Here is a 26,516-nt window from a genome sequence, read left to right on the forward strand (position 1 = left end):
ACTCTCCCATCTTCGTGAGCATAAACAACTTCGAACTTAGGGTGGTCTGGCTGAATCTTCCGGGCTGCGAGAGCATTTAAGGTGTCGCTCTTTCGGGCAGTCGGCGTTCATCGTTCCAGGCCATGGTTGTTCGATCTGTGGTATTGGGTCATGCAAGTCGCCTCGATATGTGCCAGCGAGTGTCCAATGATGAATTGATGTAACAGTGATGGTGACAGAAGAGGAGAAGAGGAGAGGTCAAACTCCGGGAAGTCGAACTCCGCTCAACCTACGGACTTCAGGCGCTCGGACCATGCCAGATCCTACATCCCAACCACTCCTCAAGCACTCCTCTTCTTCAAACACCAAACAATTTTATTCTCAAAATGGGACTGAAGCAAGCAATTTGCCTGGCAGCCCTGGCAACATCAGCAACAAGCCGCTGCTACGCTCCCAATCCCGCCTTCCCCGTCCCAAGCTGGCCCAATGGCGCCTCCACTCTCAGAACAGCCTTCCAAGACCTAGAAAAACAATACGATACTGCCATTAAAGCTCCCAAATTCGAAAACACATCCTTCTCGGTAGAAGTCACCTCCAAAACCTCGACGCTTTGGTCCTACCACCACACCGCCGCCAACCTTAATCCCGCTCGACCGGGCGATGGGAATGTCTCGCCGGATAGTATTTACCGCATCGCCTCGATCACCAAGACCTTCACCACGCTGGCGATTCTGTACCAACAAGCCGCCGGGAACCTCAGCCTCGACGATCCCGTGACGTATTACATCCCCGAGCTCAATTCCTCCGACTACACCCTCCCCTGGAAAGACATCACGCTCCGCTCCCTCGCGAGCCAACTCTCCGGCATCCCACGTGAATTCGCCCAAAGCGACATCTGGAACTTCTTCCAAGACCCCACGTCCATTGGTCTCCCCCCAGCGACGGGAGAAGGCCTCCCCACCTGCGACGAATACAATTACTACAAACCCTGCAACCGCAGCGACCTTCTAACCCAACTCAAAAAATCCAAACCTGTCTTCGCCCCGAACCAGAAATCAACCTACTCGAACCTCAACTTCGAACTCCTCGGCCTCGTGCTCGAAAACATCACAAAACTCCCCTACGCCCAAATCATCCACAACCTCATCTTCACACCCCTAAACATGACGTCCTCCTCCCTCACCAAACCCGCCTCGGACGTTCGCGCCGTCCTGCCTTTGATGCCCGCCGGCGAGCCGAACTACTGGGACGTCAACGAAGGCGTGCAGAACCCGACAGGAGGGATCTACACCTCCTCGCGCGACATGGGGATTTACCTCCGCTACATCCTGACGCACTACAACGCGCTCGCGACGGGCGTCAACTGGTTCCATCCGGTATCGAAAGGCACAGGCCCGCACTCATTCTACGGCATGCCCTGGGAGATTTTCTCGACGGAGGAGCTTCTTCCCGAGTCGAGGCGCCCGGTGACGTTCGTGACGAAATCGGGCGGGCTGCCGGGGTATTATTCGCATATTTATTTACTAGAGGAATATGGTCTGGGCATCAGTCTCTTCGTAGGCGGGAATGGGGCTGTTTTCGACGAACTGCACACGCCTGTGACGACGGACCTGATCCGCGCGGCGGAGGAGGCCGTTTGGGAGGATATGCAATCTGTCTATACCGGGAGATTCATCCCCACGGAGGACTACGCACATCTGAACACAACCCTCACACTCGCGACATCCCCGGCTAAAGGACTGCACTTGGAGCAATTCATCTCCAACTCCACCGATGTCCTCGCTGCCCTTTTTGGGGGCATCATGTCCGCCGCCACCTCCTCGCATCCACGCCATCACCCAAAGCCCAAGGGACAAGGGGATCCATGGCACGCCCAACTCACGCCCACCCTCCTCCACGCCAACGAAACCGCTTCCTCAGGAGAAATCTATCGTGTATTGCCCGTCCTCACCCAGAAACCTGCTAATGCCCCCGTGTGGGAAGACGACTGCGTCACGGATGTGGATACGATGTCGTACGCGGGGAAGGCTGTTAATGAGATGGTTTTTTGGTTTGGGGAGGATGAGGGTGACGATTTGGTGGTGGAGTTGCCGGCTTGGAATGTTAGTCTTAGGCGGGTGGGTGGCAGGGAAGGGAGGGCGATGGTGGTGCAGAAGGGGGATTTGTGAATGAGGGGAAGATGGGTTGGAGATAGAAGACAGATGGCCAAGGGTTGATGTATATAGACATAGGTATGATGATTTGACGATGACGCCCCAAATATCTGCACATGGGTTTCTTTTTCCAATGATTAATAAAAAGAAAGTGCTGTGGCAGGACATGCTTTTCCTTCAAATGTACCTTGGCATTCGATAGCACTCACTATCGTATGTGCTGCTATCACTATCATTTCCCATGCAATTCGTTCAATCGTATGATAAACGCTCCAAACAAGAATCCTCAAAACACGCTCTAAACAAAAGCCATCTCCCTCTCCCTCTTCCTCTCACGCTTCCCCTTAAACAAACTCCTCAGCACACTCGGCTCCTTCTCCTTCTCCCTCTTCTTCCCACCGCCACTACTACTAACCGCACTCCCCGCCTTCCGACTCTTCACCTTCTTACTCTTCTTGCTCTTCCCTGCCTCACTCCTCCTCCCGTCATCAATCGGTAGAAGATCCGCCTCCGTCAACCTCCCCTCCTCAATCATCGTCCTCGTCGCCACGGGCGTGATAAACTCCCCATCGACGCTCGTGCCAACGGAGTTGACCTGCTCATCGGCAATACCCCGGCGCCAGCGTTCGATGCGGGAGATTTCGCGGAGCTGGTCTTCCTCGCCTTCCTCGGCGGGGGCTTGTTGCGGGGAGGGGTCGGCTTCGAGGAGGTTCGCTTCTTCGAGGTCCTTCTTCGCTTTGATCTTCTTGATGATCTTGTAGCCTCCGAACGCGATGATCGTCACGCCGACGCCGACACCCGCCGCGATGGCAAACTGCGGACTGGCGAGCAGGGCGATGACGGCGGGGAAGGATGTTTTCATCGCGGCCAACGCGCCGGGGGCCATCTTCGCGGCGATGTTGGAGATTTCGGCGAGGGTGAGGGCGACGGCGGCGAGGGCGTCGGGGTTCTTTTGGAGGTTGTCGATGATGGCGGTGACGGAGTGCTGCATGCAGTTTCCTTCGTCGAGGAGGCGTTGGAGGTAGTTGATTTTGGATTTCAGCTCGAGCTCGTCTTCGCGGCGGGTTTCCGGGAGGGGAGGGGGCAGTTCGCCGTATGCGAGGTCCATATCGATGCTGTCGGCACTCTTTCTACGACGGGTTCGGGAGTCGTTGTGGCGGCGGTTGAGCTGCATGCCGTCGGTGTGGCGACGTTGGAGCTCACCCAGACGGGGCTCGTCGTCGAGCATGGAGGCTGTGACATCGTTGCGGAGGCGCGAGGATTGGTGTGGGCGAGGACGGTCGTTGGCGTAGAAGCTATCTGAGATGCCGCGGTCGACGGGTGGACGCTCGCCCACTCGACTGGGGACGGGCTTTCTCCTGACAGGCCGACCACTTCTTGACCGCCCATCGTCGCTGCCTCGTCTTGATCGTCCATCGTCACTGCCATGTCTCGAACTCCTCCGCGACACATGCGATCGACGATCCTCCTCGTCCTCCAGATTCAACGCATCCAACTGCTTCCGTGCTTTCCGTTCATTCTCCTTATCCTCGCCCTCCTTCTTCCTTGTGGCCTTGATCTCCGCCTTGCGCTCATTGTAGGCGCTCTTGGCCTCATTGAAGACATTGACGAGGTGTTTGGAGGTGCTGACGATCTTGCCCGACTTGTTCACAATCGTGACGGTCTGATTGACCAGGGCAGGCATGGCTATTGATTACTTGGTAGGTAGGTTCGCTCGTTCGATTGGCTTGTCCAGCAAGCTTGTCGTGTTCGTTCGTGCGTTCGTTTCGGTCGTTGGGGTATAATGCGATGGGTGTATGTACAAGACGCAGTCAACGGAGGGAGGAGGAGGCAGGTTACAGCCAGCAGCAGTGAAGCTCGTGGTCCTTTGTTTGTCGGCGGAACAAAGGCCTCCCGAAAGACGTCTCTATCTTAAGACAATGATGTCTTTGTAAGGATGCTGGTGGGGGTGGTTCCTCCAGCCGACGTGTCTCGACAAGCGTGCCTGTCAGTTGCAGTAGGCCCGGCGAGGTGTTGGCAGTCGTCCTGCCATTCGTCGGCCGTCGAGTCGTTTGGGCGGCAATGGAAGGGCTGCTTGTCGCACGCCCGCCTCACGTCGGAGACATCATCTGAATATGTACATTTGGGTGGTATGGAGCCCGTGGCAGGCACTGCTGGCCCGCCCGTCCAATGGCGACGAGTGAAAGATGGGCGGTGTGTGTGTCTGGGTCATGTTGCGTCGGCGGACGAGCTGATGGCTGGAGTTTGAGTGCGCGCCACATCGTGGCTGTGTTGGAGTAAACGCGATGACGAGGGGGTCCAGACCTTCCGCATACAATACCCAGATGCATCTCTACGGTGCTAATATTCAAGATTCAATTATGGGTCTCGAAACGAATTCAATGCTACATCATTGTGACGAGGCCGTCGTTTCGTTGAAGAAACTTGTTGTGGGCCTGGTCAAGGCGTAGCCTGTGGTTCAGTGGCATGGCAAAACGATTTTGTCAATGGTAATAGAGAATGAAGCATAATGAGTTGGTAAGACAAGGAGTGGTTTCAGTAGCAGCGCTGGATACTCGTCTCAAGGTACGATCTATCAAGTCAGCCCAGAAAACAGGCCGGTCTTTGACTCTAACCCCAGCGAGACTTCTCCACCGTCGTCCACGAATCTACCATATACCTCCTCATGGCAAGCTCAAGAACAACTCCAACATCTTGGGATAATTCGGCGTCCCAAGTCCAGTCACCTTGCACATCGTCAGCAAATCACATCCAAAAACAACAAAGAAAAAGCGAAGAAAAACATACCGGATCCCACCCCTTGACAGCATTGAACCCCTCGCCCTGACAAGCCTTGTTCGTACCATTGACAATGTCGTTCAAAACCTCCGGATGCGCATAAAGCGTCGGATTCAAGAACCCCACCGTCTTCTTGCCCCGCTTCAGCCTCTCCTCGTTGATGCGGTTGATGATCGCCGAGAAAATGGGCGTGCTGGCGCTGGTACCGCCATGGAGCGCGAAGCTGCCGAGGGCGTAGGTGGCGATGTTGTCGCCGTTCGCGGCGACGTCCGGGATGCCGCGGCCAATGCGGTTGTAGATGCCGCCGGATGAGCCTGCAAGGGCGGCGACATCAGGGTGAGCATAGACGTCGGAGGAGTCTTTGGCCAGGCCGCTGTAGTAGGGGAGGCCGGGGTCGTGATCTGCGAAGTATGTTGCCACGGCAGACTTTTGGAAGGATGGGATGCCGTAGACATTGCTGAAGCCACCGCCGGAGGAGTAGTTGGATTGGTATGGGTGGCCCGCGGGATCGTAGACGGCGGATTCTGGCTGTGCGTCGAAGACGCTAGAGCCTGGGTAGACTTTGGTGGCTCCCACGCTGGTCACGTATGGACAGTTGACGGGCCAAGTTGGGTTGAAGATGTCGTCGTTGGGACCGAGACACCCTGACGGACCATTGTCGCCGCCCAGTGCGACTGGAGCGTTACCGACACCTGAATCTCCGCTGGCGAAGATGAACGATATGCCTTGGAGGCCGAGCTTGAGGTACTCGTTGCACTGGCGTTTCTGGTATGAAACGGGGATGTCTGCTTCTTGGCCGCCATACGAGAAAGAGAACACGTTAGTAGGCTTGTAAATGCCACATTGAAGTTGTCCCTTGTATCCACCAAGATTGGGGTCTGGGTAGGTTGGATCGACGTTTGGAAGATCTCCAGTCTCGCCGTATGCCGAGTAGGTGCAGTATGAGCCGTCAATGGCATCTAGGAACGTATTGTATCCGTAGTTGTATGTCTGGTTGGCTTGGGCTTGATAGAAAAGATCGTCCTCGTTGAAGATTGAGATGGTTTGAGGGTAGACAATCGGGTAGGCCAACTCGAGATCCAGCATAGCTTCCACGCCAGCTTCAGAGACATTAGTAGTTTTGGAAACAGCACCGTCGATATTGTAGTCGATAGGGTGAGTGCCGTTCGGGATGTTCGTGAAGTTGGTAAAAAACTTGTCGAGATCCACCTGATCCCAGAACTGCAGCTCGGCTTCGAAGATACCCATGGAGTTGCTCTTCACAACATCGCGAGGCGCAGGAGGGATCTTGTAGAGAGCAGCGACACAAGCTGGGGTGATCTCCTTGTCGCAAATGCTCAAGTTGGCTTTGTTGTGTGGTGCATGGTCGGGCCAGTCAGGGTGCCAGGACTTCCACCCTGGGTTTCCCCAACCTGGAGGACCTCCACCGTGAGACCAGCCGCCGGGGCCATTCTAGATCCGTGTCAGCAGAATCAAATGCAGTACAGATCATGAAATGTACCTGCGGTGGACCCCATCGCTTCTCCAAGTTCTTCCAGCCTTCCTCCGTGATCTTCTTGTTCAAAGGTGCCATCAACTTGATACCAGGAGTGATATAGTCAATGTGCTGCTGGATATGCTTTGGCACATGGTATTGATCACACGCAGGCATGACACCACCGGTCTTGATATCCTCATACTCGTGATATTCTGTATGGAGGAGAGACTCCATCTGCTTAGTCGAGGCGTCAAAAGCCAACCACTGCTTGTTGTCACTGTGTACAATCTCCTTAACCGAGATTCCAGCATCCACGAGCCATTGGCGGACCGTCTGAACAGCGTCATCGCTAGGCTTGAATGCTTCGATGACTTCTTCCGAAGTCCAGTGCTTGCCGTAGTTGGGGGAAGTAGGGTGCGAGACATCCATCAAGTAATCGTGAGCTTTGTCGAGGTTGTTCTGTGCCAGACCAATTCGCACTGGGAGTCTGGCGTGAGGCTTGGCACGATCTCGTTTGGCCCATCTTCGTGATGTGTAGTCCCGCTTCTCGTGGACAATGTGAGTCTCGGGGACTGCGAGAGCTGTCACTGTGCCCGCAAAGGCTGCAGCTACGACGAAGCTGTTCCACAGCATCTTGATGTCTTGCGAGTGGTGAAGTGGCTGATACCGATCTGTGGTTCAGATCTCTAATACACCGTCCTCCTGCAACTCCCTCAGGTGAAGACAAGGAAAGAGATTCTCAAGAGCTGAAAACTGAAAGAACGAGCATTTTACCTTCCCAGCGCCATCTCGTACCTGACGTGCTACTGCAGCCACGCACGGCGGGGCATTCGGCGCACTGCACTGTTTCGATGCGACTTTCAGGTACGGTGACGATGGTGCGGTTTCGTCATTGGTCGTTAGTGGAAGCCTTGCAATCGACCTTCCAATCTCGGCTTGGCACGAGCATCCAGACGAGATACCGCCCTGCAGATCGGCGTGGCACAGGCGGCCGGATGAACTGATTCAAGCATTCCAAGCTCATTATGCGAGAAGCTTGTCTGTGGTGCGATTGGAGTGTTGTATTGGTGGCTGGTGTTGATTAGAATTCGATGCCACTGCGTATGTAGTGCTCGTATTGACGTCTTTTCCCAGCGGGGGCCAGTCTCGGTCTCATGCCCGACGATGTGCTCATACGGCAAGGCTGAGGATGGCTAGTCGGTCTTGGTAAGAGTTGAAATCAATGGAACATTTTCTGGAATGTCCGCCGCTCAAACTCCCCTTTTCCGATGATGGCGATGTTGAAAGTCGGTGCTGATGAAGAGAAGAAGGTTGCCGGAAAAGACAGCCAGGCACTTCGGAGGCGCGGAAAAACACATCCATTAGCTCTTGTCTCTTGCCTGCCAATCAAATGCTCAAAGCTAGTCCCTCTTCCCAGGTGCCGGAGCGAGTTAGAGAAAAGCCCTGATATCGACGATAATTATTTCGCGGGTGAAAAAATGGAGACTATGCCGTTCTAGTCGGGCACGTGACTGTCGGCTTCTGGTGCCGATCCGATCCTGTTCCTCTTCTTCGACAGTAACACCAGCGCCAGACGGCATCAATACGGCAAGCCATGGACGACATCCTCGCCGGTCTCTTGTCGCCGACAACCCTCGTGCTGCCAGCAGGCGCACAGCGCATAGACAACGCTCCCCGCATCTACACGATCGACAACACCAACCACGTCCTCAAAGCTGGATCGTCCGTCAAGCTCAGCGAGGCCGAGGCCATGCGTTTCGTCTCTCGCACGACGAATATCCCCGTCCCCCAAGTGCACGAGTCGTACATCCTGACGGACCATGGTTATATCTACATGGACCACGTGCATGGCAGGCCGTTATCCCAGATATGGGCGCACCTCTCACCAGATCAGAGAGGTTCATTGGTCAGCCAGCTACGGGAAATCTTCAAGGAGTTGAGCTCACTTCGCGGGGACTTCTTTGGTGCTCTTTGGAACCAACCCAGCCTGGATGTCTTCTTCATCCATCTTCCGTTCCTGGACGTGAAGTTATCATATGGGCCGTTCAAAACTCGCTTGGAGTACAACCGGGGACTCGTTGATGCGCTACGAAATGCTCGCCCCGGCAATTTTCTTGATGACCTCGATCAAGATCTGGTCGAGCAGCTTCATCGACTCACCGACGACACCAAAGTCTTCTCACACGGCGACCTGCATCCCGGTAACATTCTTGTGGACGAGCAGACCCATCGCATCACAGGAATCATCGATTGGGAGGGCGCCGGCTTCAGCGTTCGCGGCAGAGAATACTTTGAAGCCAAGTCTCGGGCCCGCAACCTAGAATGGAGTGCAGCACTTGACGAGATCTTCGATGAGGAAGAACGGAAACCATTCGAGCTTTTTCAACAGCTCAACCAAGCTCTCACGCGCTACACTTGTGTTTGATACCCCCCCGCCAACGACGACTGATTCCCGCCTCAAGCCTCCGTGGACGACCATCTCGTCGAGACCGCTCGAGCCACTTCCTCTGCAGAATGACCAATCAGGCGAGAGACCCATTCAGATGTGCCCGCAGGCACGATTTCCTCCGCCTCGAGTGAGATCATAGCTCTGAGCACCCAATCCTGGCATCTCTCCACCCCGTCCCTCGGCGCAGGTTCTTCGCTTATGAGTGCGATAACCCGCCTGATGGTGTTTTGGCCTAACTGCGCCACCACAAACGAACCCTCAGAGCTTCTGCTATGAAGAAGGACATCTCGCCGGATGTCAAATTGGTAGATCAGCCTCGAGAGGTCGATTACGTTCACATGGAGCAGGACGCCGTACTCGTCGTTCCTTCGGTGAATCGCCAGGGTCCAGTGAGATCGATGGTTGGGGTCTGTGCCCGGCCCGTAGACAACGATTGACAAGATGAATTCAGACATGGTTTCTGCAAACATTTAGCACAGTCTCCACAATTTACAACAGGCAGGCGCTGCGGACCGGTATGAAGTATCCCGTATCGTTTTATTACATTCGCAAATGATAGACGATCGCTACTGCGGATTGCTAAAATAAACTGGTGGATGGAGATCAGGATGGTTGTATGATGAAGCGAAGCGAGTCCTAGTGTGTTCGACTCTTGTAAAGTACCGTGCATGCCGCAGGACCTTCCGGCGCACCTCGCCTTCGATGTGGAGATAAACAGTGCAGCACGTGAATTGGCAATAACCCACATCTATTATAACTTAAGCTGTGTTTAGTTAGATCTGTCTCCAGACATATCAAGACCGGGATAAAGTATTCTAAGTATACATGATTAATGCGTCTGTCTTTACATTAGGCTAGCGCGCTAATTGACCTCCGGAGCTGCAACAACAAGATTGAAGTCTTGGACAAACTAATATTACAACATCAAGGAATTGAGCAGCATCGCTTCCACCGAGTCATCCTACTAACATCATCTTCTTATTCTCTTCATATACGTCCCGCGATCCCCCGTTCTCCGGAGGCGACCGCCTCGGCAAACGCCCGAAGGTGAGTGTGGCAGAGCTCCCATCCTCCACGGCAAAGCAATGTACCTGCATCAAGTATCTGATCTTATATCATCAAGATGCTGCCGCTCCGACATCATGGCGCACGAGCTCTCTTCAAGCCCTTTACACTCGCTGCGAGGCATTCATCCACGATGACGGGCGAGACGTACATCAAGCGATTGACCATGTTCAAAATCCCCAAGGAGGAGGATGTTGAGAAGGTACTTAAGGCTTATGAGGTCTTGAGGAGTGATGCGAAAAGGGCAAGTCTCTGGCGAGTCCCTTTGTCGCTGTTGGTGCTTGGGCTGACTCTTCAATGTGTATACAGGATGGCAAACCATATGTTGTTTCCAATACCGCTCGTAAGATCCTCAATTCTTCAGCGCCGATAAGCGAGGGCTTTACGGTGGCCTCGCAGTCGATCTTCAAGACGCACGAAGATCATGACTTTTACGACAAGGAGTGTCCGGCGCATAAGAAGCTGAAGGTATGTGATTCGACTCTATGAGTTGTGTGTTAACGTAGGGCCACTACTGATGTTAGCAGGAGACGACTGGTCCAGCGAAGACGGGTGTTATAACAATCGTGACGGAGGGTCAATGGCCTGAACCAAGGCTGTAAGCCAATCCCAAGTATGTTCAAAACAGGACTTCGACTGCCAAATTGGACAGACGATGTCTTCTCACAAAACTGGCCAGAACCTTTTCGGGTCCCAAGAACGATTCGATCCGGCATTGCCTGTTCGAAGGCTGGTGAAGTGGTAACGGTACCTTCATTCCTCTTTGTGTATTATTATTCTCGCCAGTGCATCAAATCTATCCGGATTCTCCTTCCTTTTCCGTCTCTCGGATTTGATGTCCGATGCTCCACCTAGCAGTCACTCTCTCGGCGTTCAACACCGACAGCTCCATTTCTTTCGGTCTCTTATAGCAGAGATCCCTTCCTTAAATCGCTCTCATCATCGCCTGTGAGAATCGGTTACCTTTCACTATACAGGTAACCATCAAACGACGGTGAGGGAAGGGCGATGATAAGAGGCAGGTACAAGAGAGCTTCATCACTGATTGGGATGGCGCTAATGGATGGCTGCAGGAGGGCGTTAGAGGGCGACGAACGGGGCGAGAACAAGTGAGACTTCAGTACCACGAAGACACAGGCACGATTTGCCTCATTGACCGCAGCTGAAGCGAAAGTCTGCCGTCTCAGGGCGTCAAAAGTGAAATCAAGTCTGACCACAGACATTGAATTGGGGTGATCGCCGAATGAAATTGTGGCAAAATCGAGAGTAGGCTGAAGGACAGCATCTGCTTTTGATTCACTCTTCTATGTTCCAGCCTCGCGAGCGTCCTCATCAACCCGCAGCGACAGAATTGGAGTTATCCGCGCACGACCACGCCGATGACCCTCCGTCCGCCGTATACGAGTCGATGATCCCGACAATCGAGCCATAAGTCCCGCCGATCATCAAGAATGTACCGGAGACGATCACAAACACCGCCCAAGTCACCATCAAGTACCACCTGGTCGTCCTCTCGTTCTTCCAGTTGTCGTACAGCCACATGAAGCCCATGGGCTGGAAGGACATTAGGGTACCGAGGAGTGCGCCGACGAGTGAGACCAGGCCGCCGAACACTGGGATTGCGCTTGCGATCACGTAGGCGACGAGACCGATGGCGACGGTGCAGCCGAGCCAAGAGGCCCAGTGGATCATGGAGTTGGCTGTGAGGTGTTTGGAACCGCGGAGAACTCGGATGAAGATGTATTTGGCCGGGACCTGGACATTTGGTCAGCAAAGGTACGCCAACAAACGGAATGGAGGGCACTTACGTGAATCACGAGCGTCTCAGTGACAAGCAGTCCGGGCAAAGCAAGGCCATAGCAAATCTTTTTCATCAAAACGCCAGCCGAGCCGAGAGCTGGGGAGGCGACGTAAGATCCGCAGTAGATGTACACGACCGTGCCGATGGTGATATATACCACCGTCACGACGGTCTGACAGCACGCCAGCGACCGAGTGTACAACCGTGGATCATGCATTTCAGATACGATCGAGAAGAAAGCTGGCGTTCCGGCGTATGCGAACACCAGCGAGGAGAGAGCTGCGAATGCTTCTGGGAGGGTCGGGCTGTTGAATGCTTTCCAGTCTGACTTCCAAACGCCTTCTTGTGGTGCTGCAGCGGGTCGATCTTGAACGCCGACGGCTATGGTGAGGATGAAGACTGCGAAGAATTTGCGTCAGCTGAAAGTCCCGTTTGTAAGAATCGTACGACTGTTCACGTACTGGATGTCAGGATGCAGGTCACTCCAACCCATGCTAACCATGTGATACGCCCAAGGGTCTGGATGCTTCCAAGCGCAATTCCTGCTATTGCCGCAACAGCAACGAAAGCAGCAGTGCAAGCCCCATGCGTCGATACACTGTTCAATCCGATCGAAATCCCCAGCATCGCAGAACCAGCAACGAAAATCCAGTACAGCACGAAGGCACCTCCGAGTATCTCGCGACCAGCACGACCGAAGATGAGTTGTCCAGCGTCATCGATCCCGTACACATCCCGATGTCGAAGCTTGAAGACTCCAACGATGTAGTCCGACCACGTGGTAATGATGGCGATTATGATCAAGCAGATGATGCCCGGTACCAGTCCAAGAGTATGGAAGACTGTTGGGATGGAGAGGACACCCAGGCCGATTTGCGTCTTCATCATGAGGGCGACGGTGCCGAGCCAGCCGACCTGTCAACCACGAACTGTCAGTCATTGTCGCACGAAGATCTTGGAGGTGTAAGTCCTACATTTCGATAATTGGGCCCATCCTCCGTAATAGCCCCAAACACAGCATCATGCTCCGCCTCCTTGGAATCCTCAACAATGCCAGGATACGAAGGGAAGGGAGCCAGCTCCTCGTCGTGCGGTGGGTAGGTTTCCTTGCCCATCTTCTCGTTGTTCATATCGTTCTTCCGTTCAACGAAAAGCCCCGTTGGATACGGCTCACTAGGGGGTTCAGCGCCAACTTTGTACACTTCCCATTCACGTGGGCGACGCATGGAAGCGAGCCCCCTTCTTATCGACCCGGTCTTCCCGACAAGGCAGGCTTCGCCGTCAGCCAAGATAGGCACGCTACGTATCTCTGGGCATCCTAGTCGCTATCGGGAGGCGCTTCCGGTATGTGCTTTCCCCTCAGAAATTTGCTAATGGAAACTCGATCTGACGTCGATGGATGGAGTCCGCCGTTTGCAATGATGTCGTTTGGACTGTGATTGGTTTATGGGATCGATCGGCTTGTGTTTCAACGTGGTGTGGGCATGGGGTACCCCATGGGGGACTTTGCCTGGTTTGGAGTGTCGGGAAGGCTGCCGGTGTGTGGACAACTGGCTCTTGTCACGGCACTTGTTTGTTTGGACTCTGGAATCGACATGATTGTGTAGAACCGCATGCAGCGCACTCGCACTTGTCCGGATATGCTTGGGATTGGCCTAGATCTGAGAGGCTGTGCGTCTTAACGTTGCTCCGCATGTCGCATCTGGCCGGCTTGATCGTTATCGGCAATAGACGGATACACGTGCCTCCAAACATGCCCTAGATCCTCTGCAAGTTGGTCTTGATGCTAACACTGTAGAGTGCTTGGAGCATCTTCATCGCTGCCTCGATTTGCTGTTGCAACCCGCAAGTGTCCGGAGATGATGTATGCTGCATCATAGCGGTATTGAAATGCATAAGAAGGATGCAGCGAGTCCGTCACCACGGATCAAGCTCCGCTACTCCAGAATGAAACACATCCGTCGGGTAGCTAGCCGATGTCAAGGAGGTGACGGAAGCGGTTGCCGTAGCATCGTTGCCCCTATCTCTTGAGCGGCCAAACTGTTGAGTATCGAGACACTGACAACAGTGAGTGTGTCTACATTACTTGGTCTTCACAGGGATGCGTCAAGACACACGTCTTCGGGATGTAGGAGGTACCGTAGCCCGAGGAAATGCAGATACGCTCAGGCCGCTACTGGCATACATTTTTATCATCATCGTTCGCAGATTCCCACAAGATCACATTCCCCTAAGGATCGAGCAGTTACCCGGTGGCATACAGCTGCCCCCTTTCGACATCGGATTGAGGTGCCGATATAGACTATGTGTCGTTGAGATACTGGCTCATCATCGGCGTACATTTCAGTGACAAGATAGAGACTGTCTCAATGGCACTCATGCCCATTCCCGCTGATAAAAAAGACCCTATACGAAGACAGGTCACCGTCCTGCCGTCAAAGCTCCAACCAACGCTGCCTGTGATATTCATCGACTGCGTCTTCATAGCCTTTCTAAATTACACATGGGCTCCAATGCTGTCCTCCTCTTCATTGCTGCACCACCGCCGTCCACCGTGGTGAATCCTTCACGATCGTCCAGATTGTCAATTCTCCCCAACAAGAGCTCTATCGCGTGAAAAGCCGCCCCAGGCGCATACTGCCGCATCTCATGCCCAGCCAGATGGACCTCATAGAACGTCAGACCCCTTTCTGTTCCCCATGTCCCCAGCAGACCAGAGCCTGCAACGGAGCCAAGATTGTACACTGGAAGAGATGGAACGTAAAACTCGTTGTCGGGATGCATCCGAAAGCCTTACATGCCGTTCCATGTTGTGTTCTGCAGGACGAGGAGGGTGCCGTTCATTGGGACAAGGAAGCCGAGGCCCCCTGAGCCAATGATTACGTTGTTTGTGTGCTCGATTACACGCTGTAGGACGTCAGTCTGGCCTGGTGGCAGACTTTGGTCCTCGCCTGTCTCGTTATGATTGGGACCTTGGAAGACACTTTGAGTCTTGGAAGGTGTGCTGGCGCATGCGGTCCAGTTTCTTCCAAGAGGGGCATGGATGGCTCGCTTCACGTCTTGGCGATTGAAGTAGATGGCTCTTGGAGCGGGATCGAAGTCACTGGATAATGTTAGCAGTTTCGTTGTGATGATGAGAGTATGACATACTCGTTGATCGGCCCAAGAACAGTCCAGGGCCTTGGACAGTAGTCTGTGGCGTGATAGGCGTTGAAGCAAGGATTCACTTCGAAGAGCGCAGCCTCGGCGACGTCATGTGTATTGCAGCTTCCATCGTTGGTTTCTGAAGTATAAACTGGAGATGAGAACAATCTCTGAGGTGCCGGGAACTTGAGATACATATCCAGATACGCCGAGTATCCACACTGGTCTTGCTTTTCTGCAAAGGCTTTGCGGAAAGTATCGTTCAAGCCTAGCACATTCCACCAGTATTCCACAAATGGCTGAATGGGCATTGCTAGCTGGAGAGTTCCATCGCCAATCAAAGCACCGTTGAGGGCAATGCCCTTCAATGGCATGTCTGGGCTGTTTGTGTCGATGAATTCGTTAGCGACGTATGTAACATAGTAACCTGCATAACTCTCCCCACTGAGGTAGACATCCCATCCGCGAAGATCGAAGGTGTCCAAAAACTGCTTGTAGAACCCGATGTATTGCTTGGCCAGCTCTTCTTCGTTCGTGATGTCAGACGCTCCCTCTGTGAAGCCAAATCCAACCGGCTCCTCAGCCCAAAGCACGTTGGTCAGGTTGCGCCAATCGTAGGCGTTCCGAACCGGCTTGTATGTGCCTGGCAGCCATGTGAAAGGTCCATTTTCGCTGATGAATCCTCCAAGCGAACTGCATCCTGGGCCGCCTCGGAACCACGAGAGGACCTCGTGGGGTGCGTCTAGGGTAATTGAAGGGAAGAACCAAAAGAATAATTTGCGAGTGTCGTGTGGAATCGAAGATATTGGCAACAAGCCTGCATAGGACTCTCCTATATCGAAGTCGACGTCTGGCACGGAGTTGCCATGTACCGCAAATCGCCGGTTTTCTGGGTCCAGAAGCGACTTTGGCTTTCGCGCAGGTACGACCCGATTTCATGGTCCGGTAGCCGTGAATCTTGCTGTGATTCTTTCGTTGTTATTCCATTCGCGCGGCTATAGAGGCTCCGGGGGCTGTGAGCTGCTACCAATATCGAACTAACGGCGCACAATATTGTGTACGTGCAAAAGTACATATTGTGAGCGAGACAAAGGGAGACAGATTATCGAAGCAGCAGACGCATTTAGAGCAGGACTATGTGTACCCCATGCCTAAATCAAGTTGCAAACCAAAAGGCCATCATCATCTTGTGCCTGACATGTGGACGAACCTTCAGGCGTATCTCGTAGCTACCGTTGCCCTGGAAGATGCAAAGGATGCGGCTGAATCGAGCATTTTCCCGCTCGCAAGACATCGCACAGCGTTCAAGCAAGATGATCAATCGGTAGCTGTGACTTCCACGCTGAAGTCCATTTTCAGTCCGTCATAAAAAGGTACTGGACTCCGCAGTTCAGGCTCGGCTTGGAAGCTTTACAAAACCGACACGAACAGAGGAGTAGCGTCCCCAATGACGTAGATGAAATTTGACGTAGATGAAATCACAAATGTGGAGTCACTGATAGATAAAAGATCATTCTTGAAGTTTCGGCGCGATCGCAGCTCTGTAATATCGACTATGCGTTGATGCTGCCCTCCTTGTCTTGACAGCCTTGGCACAGCCTGCTGGTCGACCGGGACTGGGCTGAACTGATATTTCCCCATGCTCGCACCATGCTAAACTCTCTTGCTAAAGTTCCGGCTCAACATCTACTGTGCTGGAACACTTGAGTAACTCATTGATGATGTTGTTACTGTCACTTCATGCAGAGCTTAGCTGTTCGATCAGCTTCACCAATCGGGCTGGCCTTCGCATTCACCGCGCATTGTCATTGCCGTTGATCGTGCCTTCTTCTTGCCCCAAAGCGCAGTGATAGTTATTCAAGGTCAATGAACCTAAACTGAACGAGGTCTGTCGAAGCCGTTCGACATTTGTTTATTCATGGCACCGAACACATAGCTTCACATCACTGACACTTCTTGCCATGCTCCAGCTGGCCTTTCAATCGGCTGTTACATCCATTCGAGATCATTTGTCACTGTTCTCGTATCGTTTCGTTTAGATTCGTGTTATTGTCTGTAAACAAAGGCGCTGAGTTTAGTAAAGGCTTGGACAAGGCTTTCTCGTACGAACCTATGCCGTTCCCACATGCTTCCCGGTGACATAACCGCTGAATCATGATACCTTTCAGGTGAGAGACTCTGCTCCTTGCGAGCGCAAAATAATGTCCAAAGGGGTTGACTACTTTAAATTGGCTACGCCATTCCTTCGGGAGCGGAGATCCAAACTAGCTTAGGGTACGAGTGCGAGCCGCTTCATACCAATCAGCATAGTTCTATCCTCAGGATTGTGAGAACACAACCATCGCGAAGACGATTGAAGTTCTTTGAATACACTGAGACTATTTGTACAGCCGATATACCATCCTTTTCAATAACGCAAAGGCCTGGTCGTACATTGGCTAGCTAACCACAAAACCGTGTTTTCGGTACTGAATTGAGAAAGCTGATGCCTCTGATGATGACGGCCGGACATACCGCGTCCGGCTGTCAGCAGCGGCAACACCACGGCCTCCACACTCCCTCGCGAAATTCGCTCCTCAGCCCTATAAACACCCTGATGCAGCCTAGTGCGATCCATTCACTACTCAGCTGAATAGCTGTTAGACTTCTTATAAGAAGTTGAAGTCTGTCTTTTCTCCCGTCAACGTCGAGGCCAGAAACAATCAGCTTCAACATGGAATCCAACAGAAAAACCAAATCGCTAAACGATGCCTGGAATCCTCGTGCAACGAAGGAGACTTACAATCTCAAACCGCACCCGCAGACTGGTCGACTCATCGACAATCACCCTGGCAAGCGCACCACGCCAATGAGAGTCCTTGTGCTTGGTATGTCAAGGACAGGAACCATGTCGGTCTTTGCTAGCCTTGAGCAACTCGGCTTTCACCCCTACCACATGACCAAAGCGATATCGTCCCCGAAGTCGAATCTCGATGTGTGGCGAGAAGGTATCGATGCCAAATTCTACGGCAAAGGGAAGAAATGGGGCAGAGAAGAGTTCGATAAAATACTGGGCAACTATGACAGCATCGCCGATGTTCCTGGTGTGAGCTTTGCCGAGGAACTCATCACGGCATACCCAGAAGCGAAGGTCATTCTGAATCATCGCGACGTCGATCAATGGCTGGCTAGCATGCAGAGTACAGCGGGAACGGTACTGCGTTGGCGTGCTTGGGAGCAGATGTCCCCCTGGGATCCGGCTTTAGCGCAGCCTTTCTGGAGGTTCGCCAACTCAGTCATGCCCGCAACATATGGAGTCTTCAACGACTTCTCGCCCCAGAGCCCAGCCAGGAGGGTGTTCCTCGAGCATTATGAAAGAGTCAAGAAAGTGACTCCCCGACATCGTCTTCTCGAATACCGAGTGCAACAGGGATGGGGTCCAATCTGCAGGTTCCTGGATTTACCAATTCCTGATGAGGACTTCCCGCGCATCAATGACAAGAAAGAGTTCCTGTTCGCTCATGCTATTATGTGGTATCTTTCCTTGGGCAAGATGGTTGTCAAGGTCTCTCTGATGGCAGCACCAGTCCTTGCGGTCTCTGTGGCGTTGTGGCAAAGAGAGTCTTTGAAGGGGCTGAGGTTTTGGTGATTTTGAGAGTGTTCGGTGGGAACTATGGCGTCTTAGGGGAGTTCTGCCGATACTAAAGCATGCGTATCAAGGCATTCATGCGAAATATATGCAAGAATATTCGGTAAAATCACCATTGAAGCTTCTCATAACCTTTGGCCATTATTTTGGGCTCTCTGTCGCTGGTCTCCTCAAGGCTTATCCCGCATCAATTGTTCGTACAGCGAGTCGCTTTGGCGATTCCCTTGTTCTGTAGCACCCATTACTCGATAGCACTCAGCTGCAACGACCACTGTCCCCTGCCCCCTCGATCTTTATCAGCCTCTCGTCAACGCCAATGTCGATTGACTTTCCTTCGATGGCGATTCCTAACAGAACCCGTACTATCATACTATATGGCCACACAAAGGCAAGATCTCGTGAAAGAGGCAGCTGACCACGCAAACGACAGAAGAAAGGGGAGAAGTACCTACTACTATCGGCGACATTGTTCTTTCTCGCGCAAGCGACTTCAACTTCAACTACGAATGGTCCATGACTCGAGATTTCCTATACTCAGATCCGTTGCAGTCATATTGAAACGTCTCATATTTTTTTTTCAGCGGCGGTGTGGATATAGCAAATGTGGACAAGCTGTAGACATTTCACAGGGGATTTACTCCAAGGCCAGCCCGTGTCAACAGCGACTTAAAGGGGCGGTCTTGGGGTCCGCAAAACTGCTAATATCAAAACCATATATGTACCCTACTTTCTACATGAACATCTGCTCTCTTTAGATTTCTTGATCCCGAAAGCGTCGGTGTTGAGCATACCCTCAGTTGTCAATTGCACGTTTGCGGGCCCGGAGCGTTCTCGCCTCACCGGAGCGAGAACGCATACGTCTCGCAGCACCTGCCTCCCCTTTATTCCATCGCCTTGCTTCTAATACAATAATGACCTTGGCTACATTAGTATACTCATCTTGAAGCATCTGTCATTTAATGCTTGATTGGCAATATCGAGTATGCGCGCTGTAAGTCGACAAGCTTAGCATTATGTGAGAGACCGACTAAATTCTTGGGAATTCAGCGCTGTGACAGGAATGTTGAAGTTAGAGAAGTGGAGGCTCGCTTTCACTAGTCCGCAGTATCAGAAGTGACACAGACAACAGTCAGTATACTTAATGTTGACCCTCGAGAGTCCCTAGACAAGGTAGACGCCGACAGACCACGCGAACTCCTTGCACGACGATCGATTGACAACGAGAGGACCGTTGATGAGTCGGAGATACACTACGCAGAGCCAGATGGCATTGATGCGCCAAATAATCGGGAGAGATTGAACAGTAGAAGAAATTGACCCTTATTGTATGGAGTTCTCCATGCCGGAGCTTCGAATGTGGCCAAAGACGGTCAGAACTTCGTTGAAGCCGGAGGAGGCTTCAGAAAGAGTTCTTCTCGCGACGTCACGATGCCTGCTCTAAAAGACACATACGCGAAGACAGTGATTGTGAAGAGCTTTGTCTTCATCTACGCTGCTCGCTGTCAACCGTGGGCTGCTTGATATCACCGTCCAGGATGACTTGGTCTGAGAGCTGGCGAACATGGATACCCCCACTGCGAGTGATTTGGAGAACAGCCTTGTGGATTGCAAGAGCAAGATCTTTGCCGTCGTGTTCAGCGACATTGAGAAGCGGTCGTCTGAAGCCGGCGGTGTGACAGCTGCTTTCAAGAGCTTTGGGAAGAATGTGTTGGGCGAGCCTGTTGGCGGGAAGCAGAAGCCGTCAATGAAAGATATTGAGGAGGTATAGGGCAAGACCTGTCACATCACGCGGGTATCAGTAATGCAATGCTTGGATGTTTGACTCATTCAAAACCGTGTTCTGCACAGAGATCGTTTCCAACGAGATAGAGAAAGATCTGGAAAGATTGAGATTAGTCTTACAGAGTAGTTCAAAGTGTTTCCTGCGCCAGGAACAAACACCCTAGCCTACTGTGCATCCCCTGGTCTTTCTGAACGCCAACTCGTCGCTTGCAGAGCCGGGACAGCCGATGAGCTCGCACATTCCACCTTAAAAGAACCAACTCTAATGCCTCAAGCTTGGTAAGGGTGCGGTCATGAGGCTATCTTCCATGTTGTCCTCGAATGACAGTGACTACGCGAGGGCTGAATTGATCGGCAGTGTTGGTCACAAAGTTTGGCTCGTGAGGCTGCGTAAGCGCACTCGGACCGACGAAGAACGTCATCCTTCGGACTTCCCTACACCACTGCAGCACTCAGTCTTATCGAAGCGTTCTCGTCATCCTCAGCATTGATACGGCTCGTATAATCACGCCAATCAAACGTACTACGATGTCTTCGAATGAGCAAGATGGCCAACCGGAACGCAAGCGAAGATGTCGAAATGCTTGTCGGCAATGCAGGCAGTCCAAGGTCAAGTGCGGGATGGAACAGACTCCATGCAACCGGTGTCAGCGCATGGGTTATGCATGTGAGTTTGATTCGCAGTTCAGACGAACCAGGAACCAGGATCGCTTCAATGAACTGGAGCAACGGCTCAAGACGCTCCAGGAAGCCGGTGCTGTGAACGTGTACCCCGTTCCTACTCCTACCACGTCTGGTGGAACTTCCTCTACACCGACACATACAGCCGGGAGCGTCCACCACCCAGACAAAGGCCTCGAACCTACGCTGAGGCTTGAAGACGACATTGCCGCTACTAATGTCCCCGTCAATGGCAATGACACTTTCTCGGTTCGAGACGTCAAGCTCGGGGCTGGAGAAGCAGAGAGTCTCTTCGCCAAGTTCTTCGACAAATACCATCTCAATGTGCCATTCATGGACCCAACCCTCGACGCCCAAGAGTGCCATCAAGCGAGCGAGTTCCTCTTCTGGGCTATCATCTCCGTCGCATCTCGTGAGCAGCAGCCCCAGAAAGACTTCCTATCCAACCTGTCCCCATATTTTGCCGAAGCGCTGGGAGGTGTCGTCCTTGACAACATAATTTCGCTTCGTCAAGTGCAAGCCTTGTTACTTCTAGCGTTGTGGCCGCCGTCGAATGCCCGCTTCTGGGGAGACCGTTCCATGACATTTGCTACTATTGCGACGTCCAGCGCCATGTACCTGGGCCTTCATAGTCCTTACTACGAGCAAGAATACACCAGCTCGGCAGTAGAGTTATCAGACGGAGAAAGAACAGAAAGAGCGAGGACTTGGATAGCTTGTGTGGCTGTGTCACAAAAGTCAGTACTCAAAGGTCCCAAAGGAAGTGCTGCTTGCTGACCGATTGACAGCCTCGCGATGGATCTTGGTCTTCCCGTCCGCCTACCGTTCTCAAACTGGAAGATACAAGAAGTAGCAAACCTACCTTCATCCCCGGGCATTCCTACAGACCTGCAACACTACCTCATCATTCACCAGCATGCCTACAACATCTTCACCGACCTGCCTGAGAGAGGCAATGCGGTAGCCAGCTCGCCTTCCGATCATGCCCTTCTTACACAAATCACCAAAGCCGACGCCGAACACTGCGGTCTTATGAGTACAAGCTTACAGAACATGTCATTACTGAACAAGCTGCGTTTCACCACGGTGCAGCTTCATCTACAAGCCATGCACTTTCAAATATTTTCCCCGTCGATGCAACGCAAACAAGGCATTCTCAAAGCCTACGAGACGGCTACCTCCCTTATAAGCACGATAATTGCAGAAGATGAGAGCAGCGACATACTTACGTACTCGCCTCGGACAACCCTTCGGATGATACTATTGGCGACATGTATCATCTTCAAAGTGTCGTTCTCCAGCTACGGTGCTGAAGTCGACTACAACTCAGGGAAGGTCCTATTCAATGCTGCACTGCTCTGTCTTCGGCAGCAAGCTGTGCAGTACAGAGACCAGAAAGACCTGCCGTTAAGATTCGTCGACTCGATGAAGAGGCTTTGGCATATGGGAGAAATCAGTCCATCTATGAATGCGGTTCAGCCAGAACTCGCAGTCCAGACAAGGTTGGGAGCGAGCGTTGTCTATCATTGCTTGGCAGTATACTACGACCGGCTGGCCTTGTTCTACCGGCAACGAGATCCGGCGGGGCCTCAGGGTAGTACTCTACAGTTGTCTGACGGCTTTGATTCTTTTTCGATGCCGGAAATCGACCCTCAACTGGCGTTCGCAGACTTCTCCATGGAGTTTACGTGGGACCCGAACATGCCTCAGCCGTATCTTCAAGGGTTCCTTTGAAATATGTCGAGCATGATGCTGGATGCTGCAGTCTGATATAGTAGGCCGAGAAGCCGCCCTGTCGTTCTTTTTTCTTTCATCCTCAAGATTTGTCCTAAGACCAACTACCAAGGAAGGGACAGCATAGCGTGGTCTTGGGAAATCCCCTAGAGAACAGTGGGAAGGTGATGTAGTTAGACTAGAACTGCTCTCATCCCCGTTCTCGACCTTTTCATCTCTTATTCGTCCCTAAGACTTGTTCTAGGACTAACTATCGAGGAAGAGACAGGATAGCGCGGTCTTGAAGCATTCCATGGAGAAAGGTAGCAAGATGATGTAGAGCAGACTACACTGGCCCCCTGGCCTTTTTAAATTTTCGTTCTCGTATTGATCCCAAGACTTGTCCCAAGACCAACTCTCGAGGGAGAGACAGGGCAGCAAGGTGTTCAGAGATCCTAAGGAGAAAGGTAGCAAGATGATGTAGTCAGACTAGACAGGTCTCTTGCCCGTTCTTCACCTTCCGTTCTCTGGTTTGTCCCAAAGACTTGTGCTAGGACTGACTATCGACCAGGAGACGGGATAGCATAGTCTTAAGATAGTCCATGGAGAAAGGTGCCAAGATGATATAGTCAGACTACACCGATCTCCTCCCTGTTCTTGACCTTTGGTCCTCTTGCTAGACCCGTTTTTTCCATCACTCCTCCATATCATCCTCCTCTCGATCGCTCTCCTCAGCTGAAGCCTTTTCTTTCTCCGACTTTGGCGACAGAAAACGAGGCGACGATCCAACCCGGGTATTCTTCGATGGGTCCGTGATCAACCGTGGGATGTCGGTCTTCCTAGCTGGCTGCTTGTCCTTCGACGTGTCTCCCATCGACTCCGTCTCCTCCTCCTTCAGATCCTCCTCGCCAGCTTCCTAGACAAGCTCCATCGCATCGTCGTTCTTCTCGTCATCGTCATCGTCGTCCTGCTGGTCGGCTGCTTCTTGCGCTTCTTCCAGTACCTTCTTGCAATCCTTCACGAGATTCTTCTCAAGCTCTCCCGGCTCCTCGCACAGACTGAGGCCCAGTTCTGCAACGCGGACACTCTCCTTCGCCATATCAAGAGAGTCTGGACCCTCCCCACAGCCCAGCATCATACAGGCGCGGGCGCGAAGGAGCAAGGGAAGGTCGAGGTTCTCCAGCAGCGAGCGAGCAATAGACTCTGCGTCTTCGTTGCGCTTTTCGGCGTGAGCCTTCATCATGGATTTGTCGAGGGCGTAGTACGTGCGGATGGTGTTGTTCGTGAGGTATTCACTGATTTGGTGTCGTGCCATGGCGTCGAGGAAGAGGTGGCGGCTTGGTGTGGGTTTGATCTTGCGGGGTGTTCTCCAGTAGTGCGGGACGGGTGTGATGTTGGAAATGAGGGTGGCGAGACATGAAAGTGAAGCTGGCCGTGAAGCGGGCTGTTCATATGGGACTTGCGGTCTTGTTCGTGATTGGGCGGTGCCGGCTAGAAGAATTCGCGAGTTGAGGAAGGCGCGCTAGCAGGATTTAGCTCCCATCACATGTCAAGCTAACCATGCACTAGCCGGGAACGGAGCAAAATTGCTATTTACTCCAGTTCTCCCGTAATTGAAGATCTTACTGTGCCATCGAGGTATTTTCAGCAGAACCCATGGAAAATTATTGCACAGTCAGTAGCTGGTCGCACGAGTGCTGAAGAGCATACGCCCTGGGAGCAACGGACCAGACAAAAGATCTGGAAGAATGTTGCGGCGTATTAGGCTGTTAAAATTAGTCTTTGAGATGACGATACCTGGGCTATTACTCAGTTGTGTGCAAAGTTCACGGAGGAGCATTTTGCTGTCACACTTCATAAACTGATAAATGGCAAACGCTTGGACTACAGCAACCCAAGTGATCTTGAGGGCAATGCTGTGATGCTCCTACTCCAAGAGCGTCTCGCGCAGATGCCACTTGTGTGCAATAAGAAGTGGGAGACGAAAGACACGGAAGAGACGTTGTGCCGCGAGATCCTCTTCCAGTACTGCTGTTCTATGACGAAGAAACCAGAGCTACAGCACTTGAGTGAGAAGTACGGTGACAGACATGGTTTGCCATTGGGGCTGTGGAAACACACCCCTCTACGTTTTAGTGCTTCTCACCGTGCTCACGAATCTGGTATGTTCACTGGCTGGCCCTCATCGGATGCTACAGATGTACAGGAGCGTATTAATAATGACGACAACAACAACAAACTGATCGAGCCTTGGCACGTAAACTCTACCAAGATGGACATGGCCGATGAGTACTACAAGCAGCTCGAAGACATCCTGAAGTGAGCAAAGATTCTCGACACCAACATCTACAACCCTGGAACAGCAACCACATACCAGGATGCAATCCCCTCGACCAACGAGACCATTGTGATTGACGACCTTGAGGGTGCCGTTTTGGACGAGTCTGCTGTTGCAGCTGAGGGGAGCGACGATGATGCCGATGCTGCAGGTGGCGAGGACGAAGACCGGTAAGGGCGGGCGCTGGTTGCGGGTGGTGACCCTCAGCCAGGCGAGTTTGATGGTGAGAAGCTAGAGTCTGACGAAGAAATAGGCGAGACTCCTGCTGCCGGTATCCTGCCAGGTTCCAGAGCTGACGACGCTAATCCTGATCTCCAGGATACCATCTCCCAAGTCTACTCACTGATCATAACCAACGACAATTTGAAGGCCTATCTGGTGGTCGACAGGGACTTCACCCGATTAGTCGCTCATCTTCAGCGCGCTGCCGATGGTGACGTGGACAGCGACGCCAGAGAGTACTTTGATGAGTGTATGGGCCAAGTTTACGAACGATACATAACCCCAACTCAAGGGGGCTGAGTGACGGGAGGCGATATTGACCGGCACGGAGTCTCTTGTTCGATACCGCATGATGCTGCAATCTGATTTGTACATGAAGTGAGCAGTGGGTACTGAGCTGGAAAGTGGGAGATAGAGTGAGGTTGGGTCGTTGAGGGGAATCAGTTTGGAGTCTTGGACCTGACAGAGGAAGTGAGTTTGCAGCTAACGGAGAGTGGCCTAGGACTGACAAAGGAAGTGAGCTTGGAGATCACAAAGAGAAAGTGAGCGAGGCGTTGGCGAAGAGACTCGGAGAGTGTGGACCTGAGATTGACGGAGAGAGTGATGAAGTGAGTGATGTAGCATATCAATGTGAAAGTAAAATGGCAAGCGGCGGTTTGATCGAGAAGAAGCAAATACGAGCGTTAGTACAGGAGCGATGAAGTCAATGATCGTTATTTCAAGGCGCTTTCAAGACATTCCAACCTGTTCCAGTCGCTGCCTTTGCGATTCGATCGCTGTAAACCGTAGGGCACGAATCAACGTCTCCTTCTGGGGGGAACGAGTTGCAATCGGGAAAGGAAGCGCTGGAGCAGGAGCAGAAGTCTAGAAGAATAGCAGCTATCTAGTTTGGCGACCCCAGAGACCAAGCGGACTCGAGTTGGATTGGCCCCTCTTCATCTCCCATAGGGTAGGGAGAAATGCTGGTAGGGCGATGGAGCCGGGAGATGGCGGGTGGTAACGAGACAGTTGAAAGCACCAGGTCATTCTCAAGCACAAATGAATGTTCCTCTTCCATACTCCAACTGCTTCCTTTCAAGCGTACACCTACTTTGTTCCCAAAAGACATCGTCTCGCATTGGTGGCGCAGAATTCTAGGAGTCAGGTCATAGCCGTCCCTAATTTATTCAAGCCCATCTAATGAGAGCAAAACTTAAAGTGGCAGTTCAAGCAGTACAATGCGGTTGCGTCTTTGTTTGGATCCCTTGCAAAGCCCCTCAAAATGTCAAAAGCTCCCCATTCTCTCCAAGAAGACGACAACCCCCCC

At 52.4% G+C, this 26,516-nt stretch overlaps 12 protein-coding genes across 12 annotated transcripts; 6 read left to right on the plus strand and 6 right to left on the minus strand.

Annotated features, from left to right (window-relative positions):
• Nucleotides 1–365: 365 nt before the first annotated feature.
• Nucleotides 366–2,147, plus strand: M409DRAFT_50904 (uncharacterized protein; the record flags this gene model as incomplete). Its single annotated transcript, XM_033811667.1, has 1 exon — nucleotides 366–2,147. The coding sequence occupies one exon, from the start codon at nucleotides 366–368 to the stop codon at nucleotides 2,145–2,147; it is 1,782 nt and encodes a 593-aa protein (XP_033672357.1).
• Nucleotides 2,148–2,430: 283 nt separating this feature from the next.
• On the minus strand, nucleotides 2,431–3,816 carry M409DRAFT_63727 (uncharacterized protein; the record flags this gene model as incomplete). Its single annotated transcript, XM_033815731.1, has 1 exon — nucleotides 2,431–3,816. The coding sequence occupies one exon, from the start codon at nucleotides 3,814–3,816 to the stop codon at nucleotides 2,431–2,433; it is 1,386 nt and encodes a 461-aa protein (XP_033672358.1).
• Nucleotides 3,817–4,795: 979 nt separating this feature from the next.
• M409DRAFT_63728 (uncharacterized protein) lies at nucleotides 4,796–7,020 on the minus strand (the record flags this gene model as incomplete). Its single annotated transcript, XM_033815732.1, has 3 exons — nucleotides 4,796–4,858; nucleotides 4,920–6,256; nucleotides 6,495–7,020. 3 exons carry the CDS (start codon nucleotides 7,018–7,020, stop codon nucleotides 4,796–4,798), a joined length of 1,926 nt encoding a protein of 641 aa, XP_033672359.1.
• A 961-nt stretch (nucleotides 7,021–7,981) lies between these two features.
• Nucleotides 7,982–8,812, plus strand: M409DRAFT_50907 (uncharacterized protein; the record flags this gene model as incomplete). Its single annotated transcript, XM_033811668.1, has 1 exon — nucleotides 7,982–8,812. One exon carries the CDS (start codon nucleotides 7,982–7,984, stop codon nucleotides 8,810–8,812), a length of 831 nt encoding a protein of 276 aa, XP_033672360.1.
• A 32-nt stretch (nucleotides 8,813–8,844) lies between these two features.
• M409DRAFT_18589 (uncharacterized protein) lies at nucleotides 8,845–9,291 on the minus strand (the record flags this gene model as incomplete). The annotated part of the gene is made up of 1 exon (XM_033804567.1): nucleotides 8,845–9,291. The coding sequence occupies one exon, from the start codon at nucleotides 9,289–9,291 to the stop codon at nucleotides 8,845–8,847; it is 447 nt and encodes a 148-aa protein (XP_033672361.1).
• Nucleotides 9,292–10,034: 743 nt separating this feature from the next.
• On the plus strand, nucleotides 10,035–10,503 carry M409DRAFT_63729 (uncharacterized protein; the record flags this gene model as incomplete). The annotated part of the gene is made up of 3 exons (XM_033815733.1): nucleotides 10,035–10,178; nucleotides 10,211–10,369; nucleotides 10,429–10,503. The coding sequence occupies 3 exons, from the start codon at nucleotides 10,035–10,037 to the stop codon at nucleotides 10,501–10,503; spliced, it is 378 nt and encodes a 125-aa protein (XP_033672362.1).
• A 730-nt stretch (nucleotides 10,504–11,233) lies between these two features.
• On the minus strand, nucleotides 11,234–12,832 carry M409DRAFT_63730 (uncharacterized protein; the record flags this gene model as incomplete). The annotated part of the gene is made up of 4 exons (XM_033815734.1): nucleotides 11,234–11,656; nucleotides 11,710–12,101; nucleotides 12,164–12,617; nucleotides 12,677–12,832. The coding sequence occupies 4 exons, from the start codon at nucleotides 12,830–12,832 to the stop codon at nucleotides 11,234–11,236; spliced, it is 1,425 nt and encodes a 474-aa protein (XP_033672363.1).
• A 1,172-nt stretch (nucleotides 12,833–14,004) lies between these two features.
• Nucleotides 14,005–16,140, minus strand: M409DRAFT_63731 (uncharacterized protein; the record flags this gene model as incomplete). The annotated part of the gene is made up of 5 exons (XM_033815735.1): nucleotides 14,005–14,108; nucleotides 14,243–14,468; nucleotides 14,529–14,805; nucleotides 14,853–15,751; nucleotides 16,057–16,140. 5 exons carry the CDS (start codon nucleotides 16,138–16,140, stop codon nucleotides 14,005–14,007), a joined length of 1,590 nt encoding a protein of 529 aa, XP_033672364.1.
• A 1,419-nt stretch (nucleotides 16,141–17,559) lies between these two features.
• Nucleotides 17,560–18,474, plus strand: M409DRAFT_63732 (uncharacterized protein; the record flags this gene model as incomplete). Its single annotated transcript, XM_033815736.1, has 1 exon — nucleotides 17,560–18,474. One exon carries the CDS (start codon nucleotides 17,560–17,562, stop codon nucleotides 18,472–18,474), a length of 915 nt encoding a protein of 304 aa, XP_033672365.1.
• A 2,329-nt stretch (nucleotides 18,475–20,803) lies between these two features.
• M409DRAFT_50912 (uncharacterized protein) lies at nucleotides 20,804–22,671 on the plus strand (the record flags this gene model as incomplete). The annotated part of the gene is made up of 3 exons (XM_033811669.1): nucleotides 20,804–20,923; nucleotides 20,962–21,674; nucleotides 21,726–22,671. The coding sequence occupies 3 exons, from the start codon at nucleotides 20,804–20,806 to the stop codon at nucleotides 22,669–22,671; spliced, it is 1,779 nt and encodes a 592-aa protein (XP_033672366.1).
• Nucleotides 22,672–23,566: 895 nt separating this feature from the next.
• Nucleotides 23,567–23,965, minus strand: M409DRAFT_18594 (uncharacterized protein; the record flags this gene model as incomplete). Its single annotated transcript, XM_033804568.1, has 1 exon — nucleotides 23,567–23,965. One exon carries the CDS (start codon nucleotides 23,963–23,965, stop codon nucleotides 23,567–23,569), a length of 399 nt encoding a protein of 132 aa, XP_033672367.1.
• Nucleotides 23,966–24,601: 636 nt separating this feature from the next.
• On the plus strand, nucleotides 24,602–25,510 carry M409DRAFT_18595 (uncharacterized protein; the record flags this gene model as incomplete). The annotated part of the gene is made up of 3 exons (XM_033804569.1): nucleotides 24,602–24,907; nucleotides 24,980–25,139; nucleotides 25,200–25,510. The coding sequence occupies 3 exons, from the start codon at nucleotides 24,602–24,604 to the stop codon at nucleotides 25,508–25,510; spliced, it is 777 nt and encodes a 258-aa protein (XP_033672368.1).
• Between the last annotated feature and the right edge of the window lie 1,006 nt (nucleotides 25,511–26,516).

Source organism: Zasmidium cellare, assembly GCF_010093935.1.
Source record: "Zasmidium cellare ATCC 36951 unplaced genomic scaffold M409scaffold_5, whole genome shotgun sequence".
NCBI classification, from domain to species: Eukaryota; Fungi; Ascomycota; class Dothideomycetes; order Mycosphaerellales; family Mycosphaerellaceae; genus Zasmidium; species Zasmidium cellare.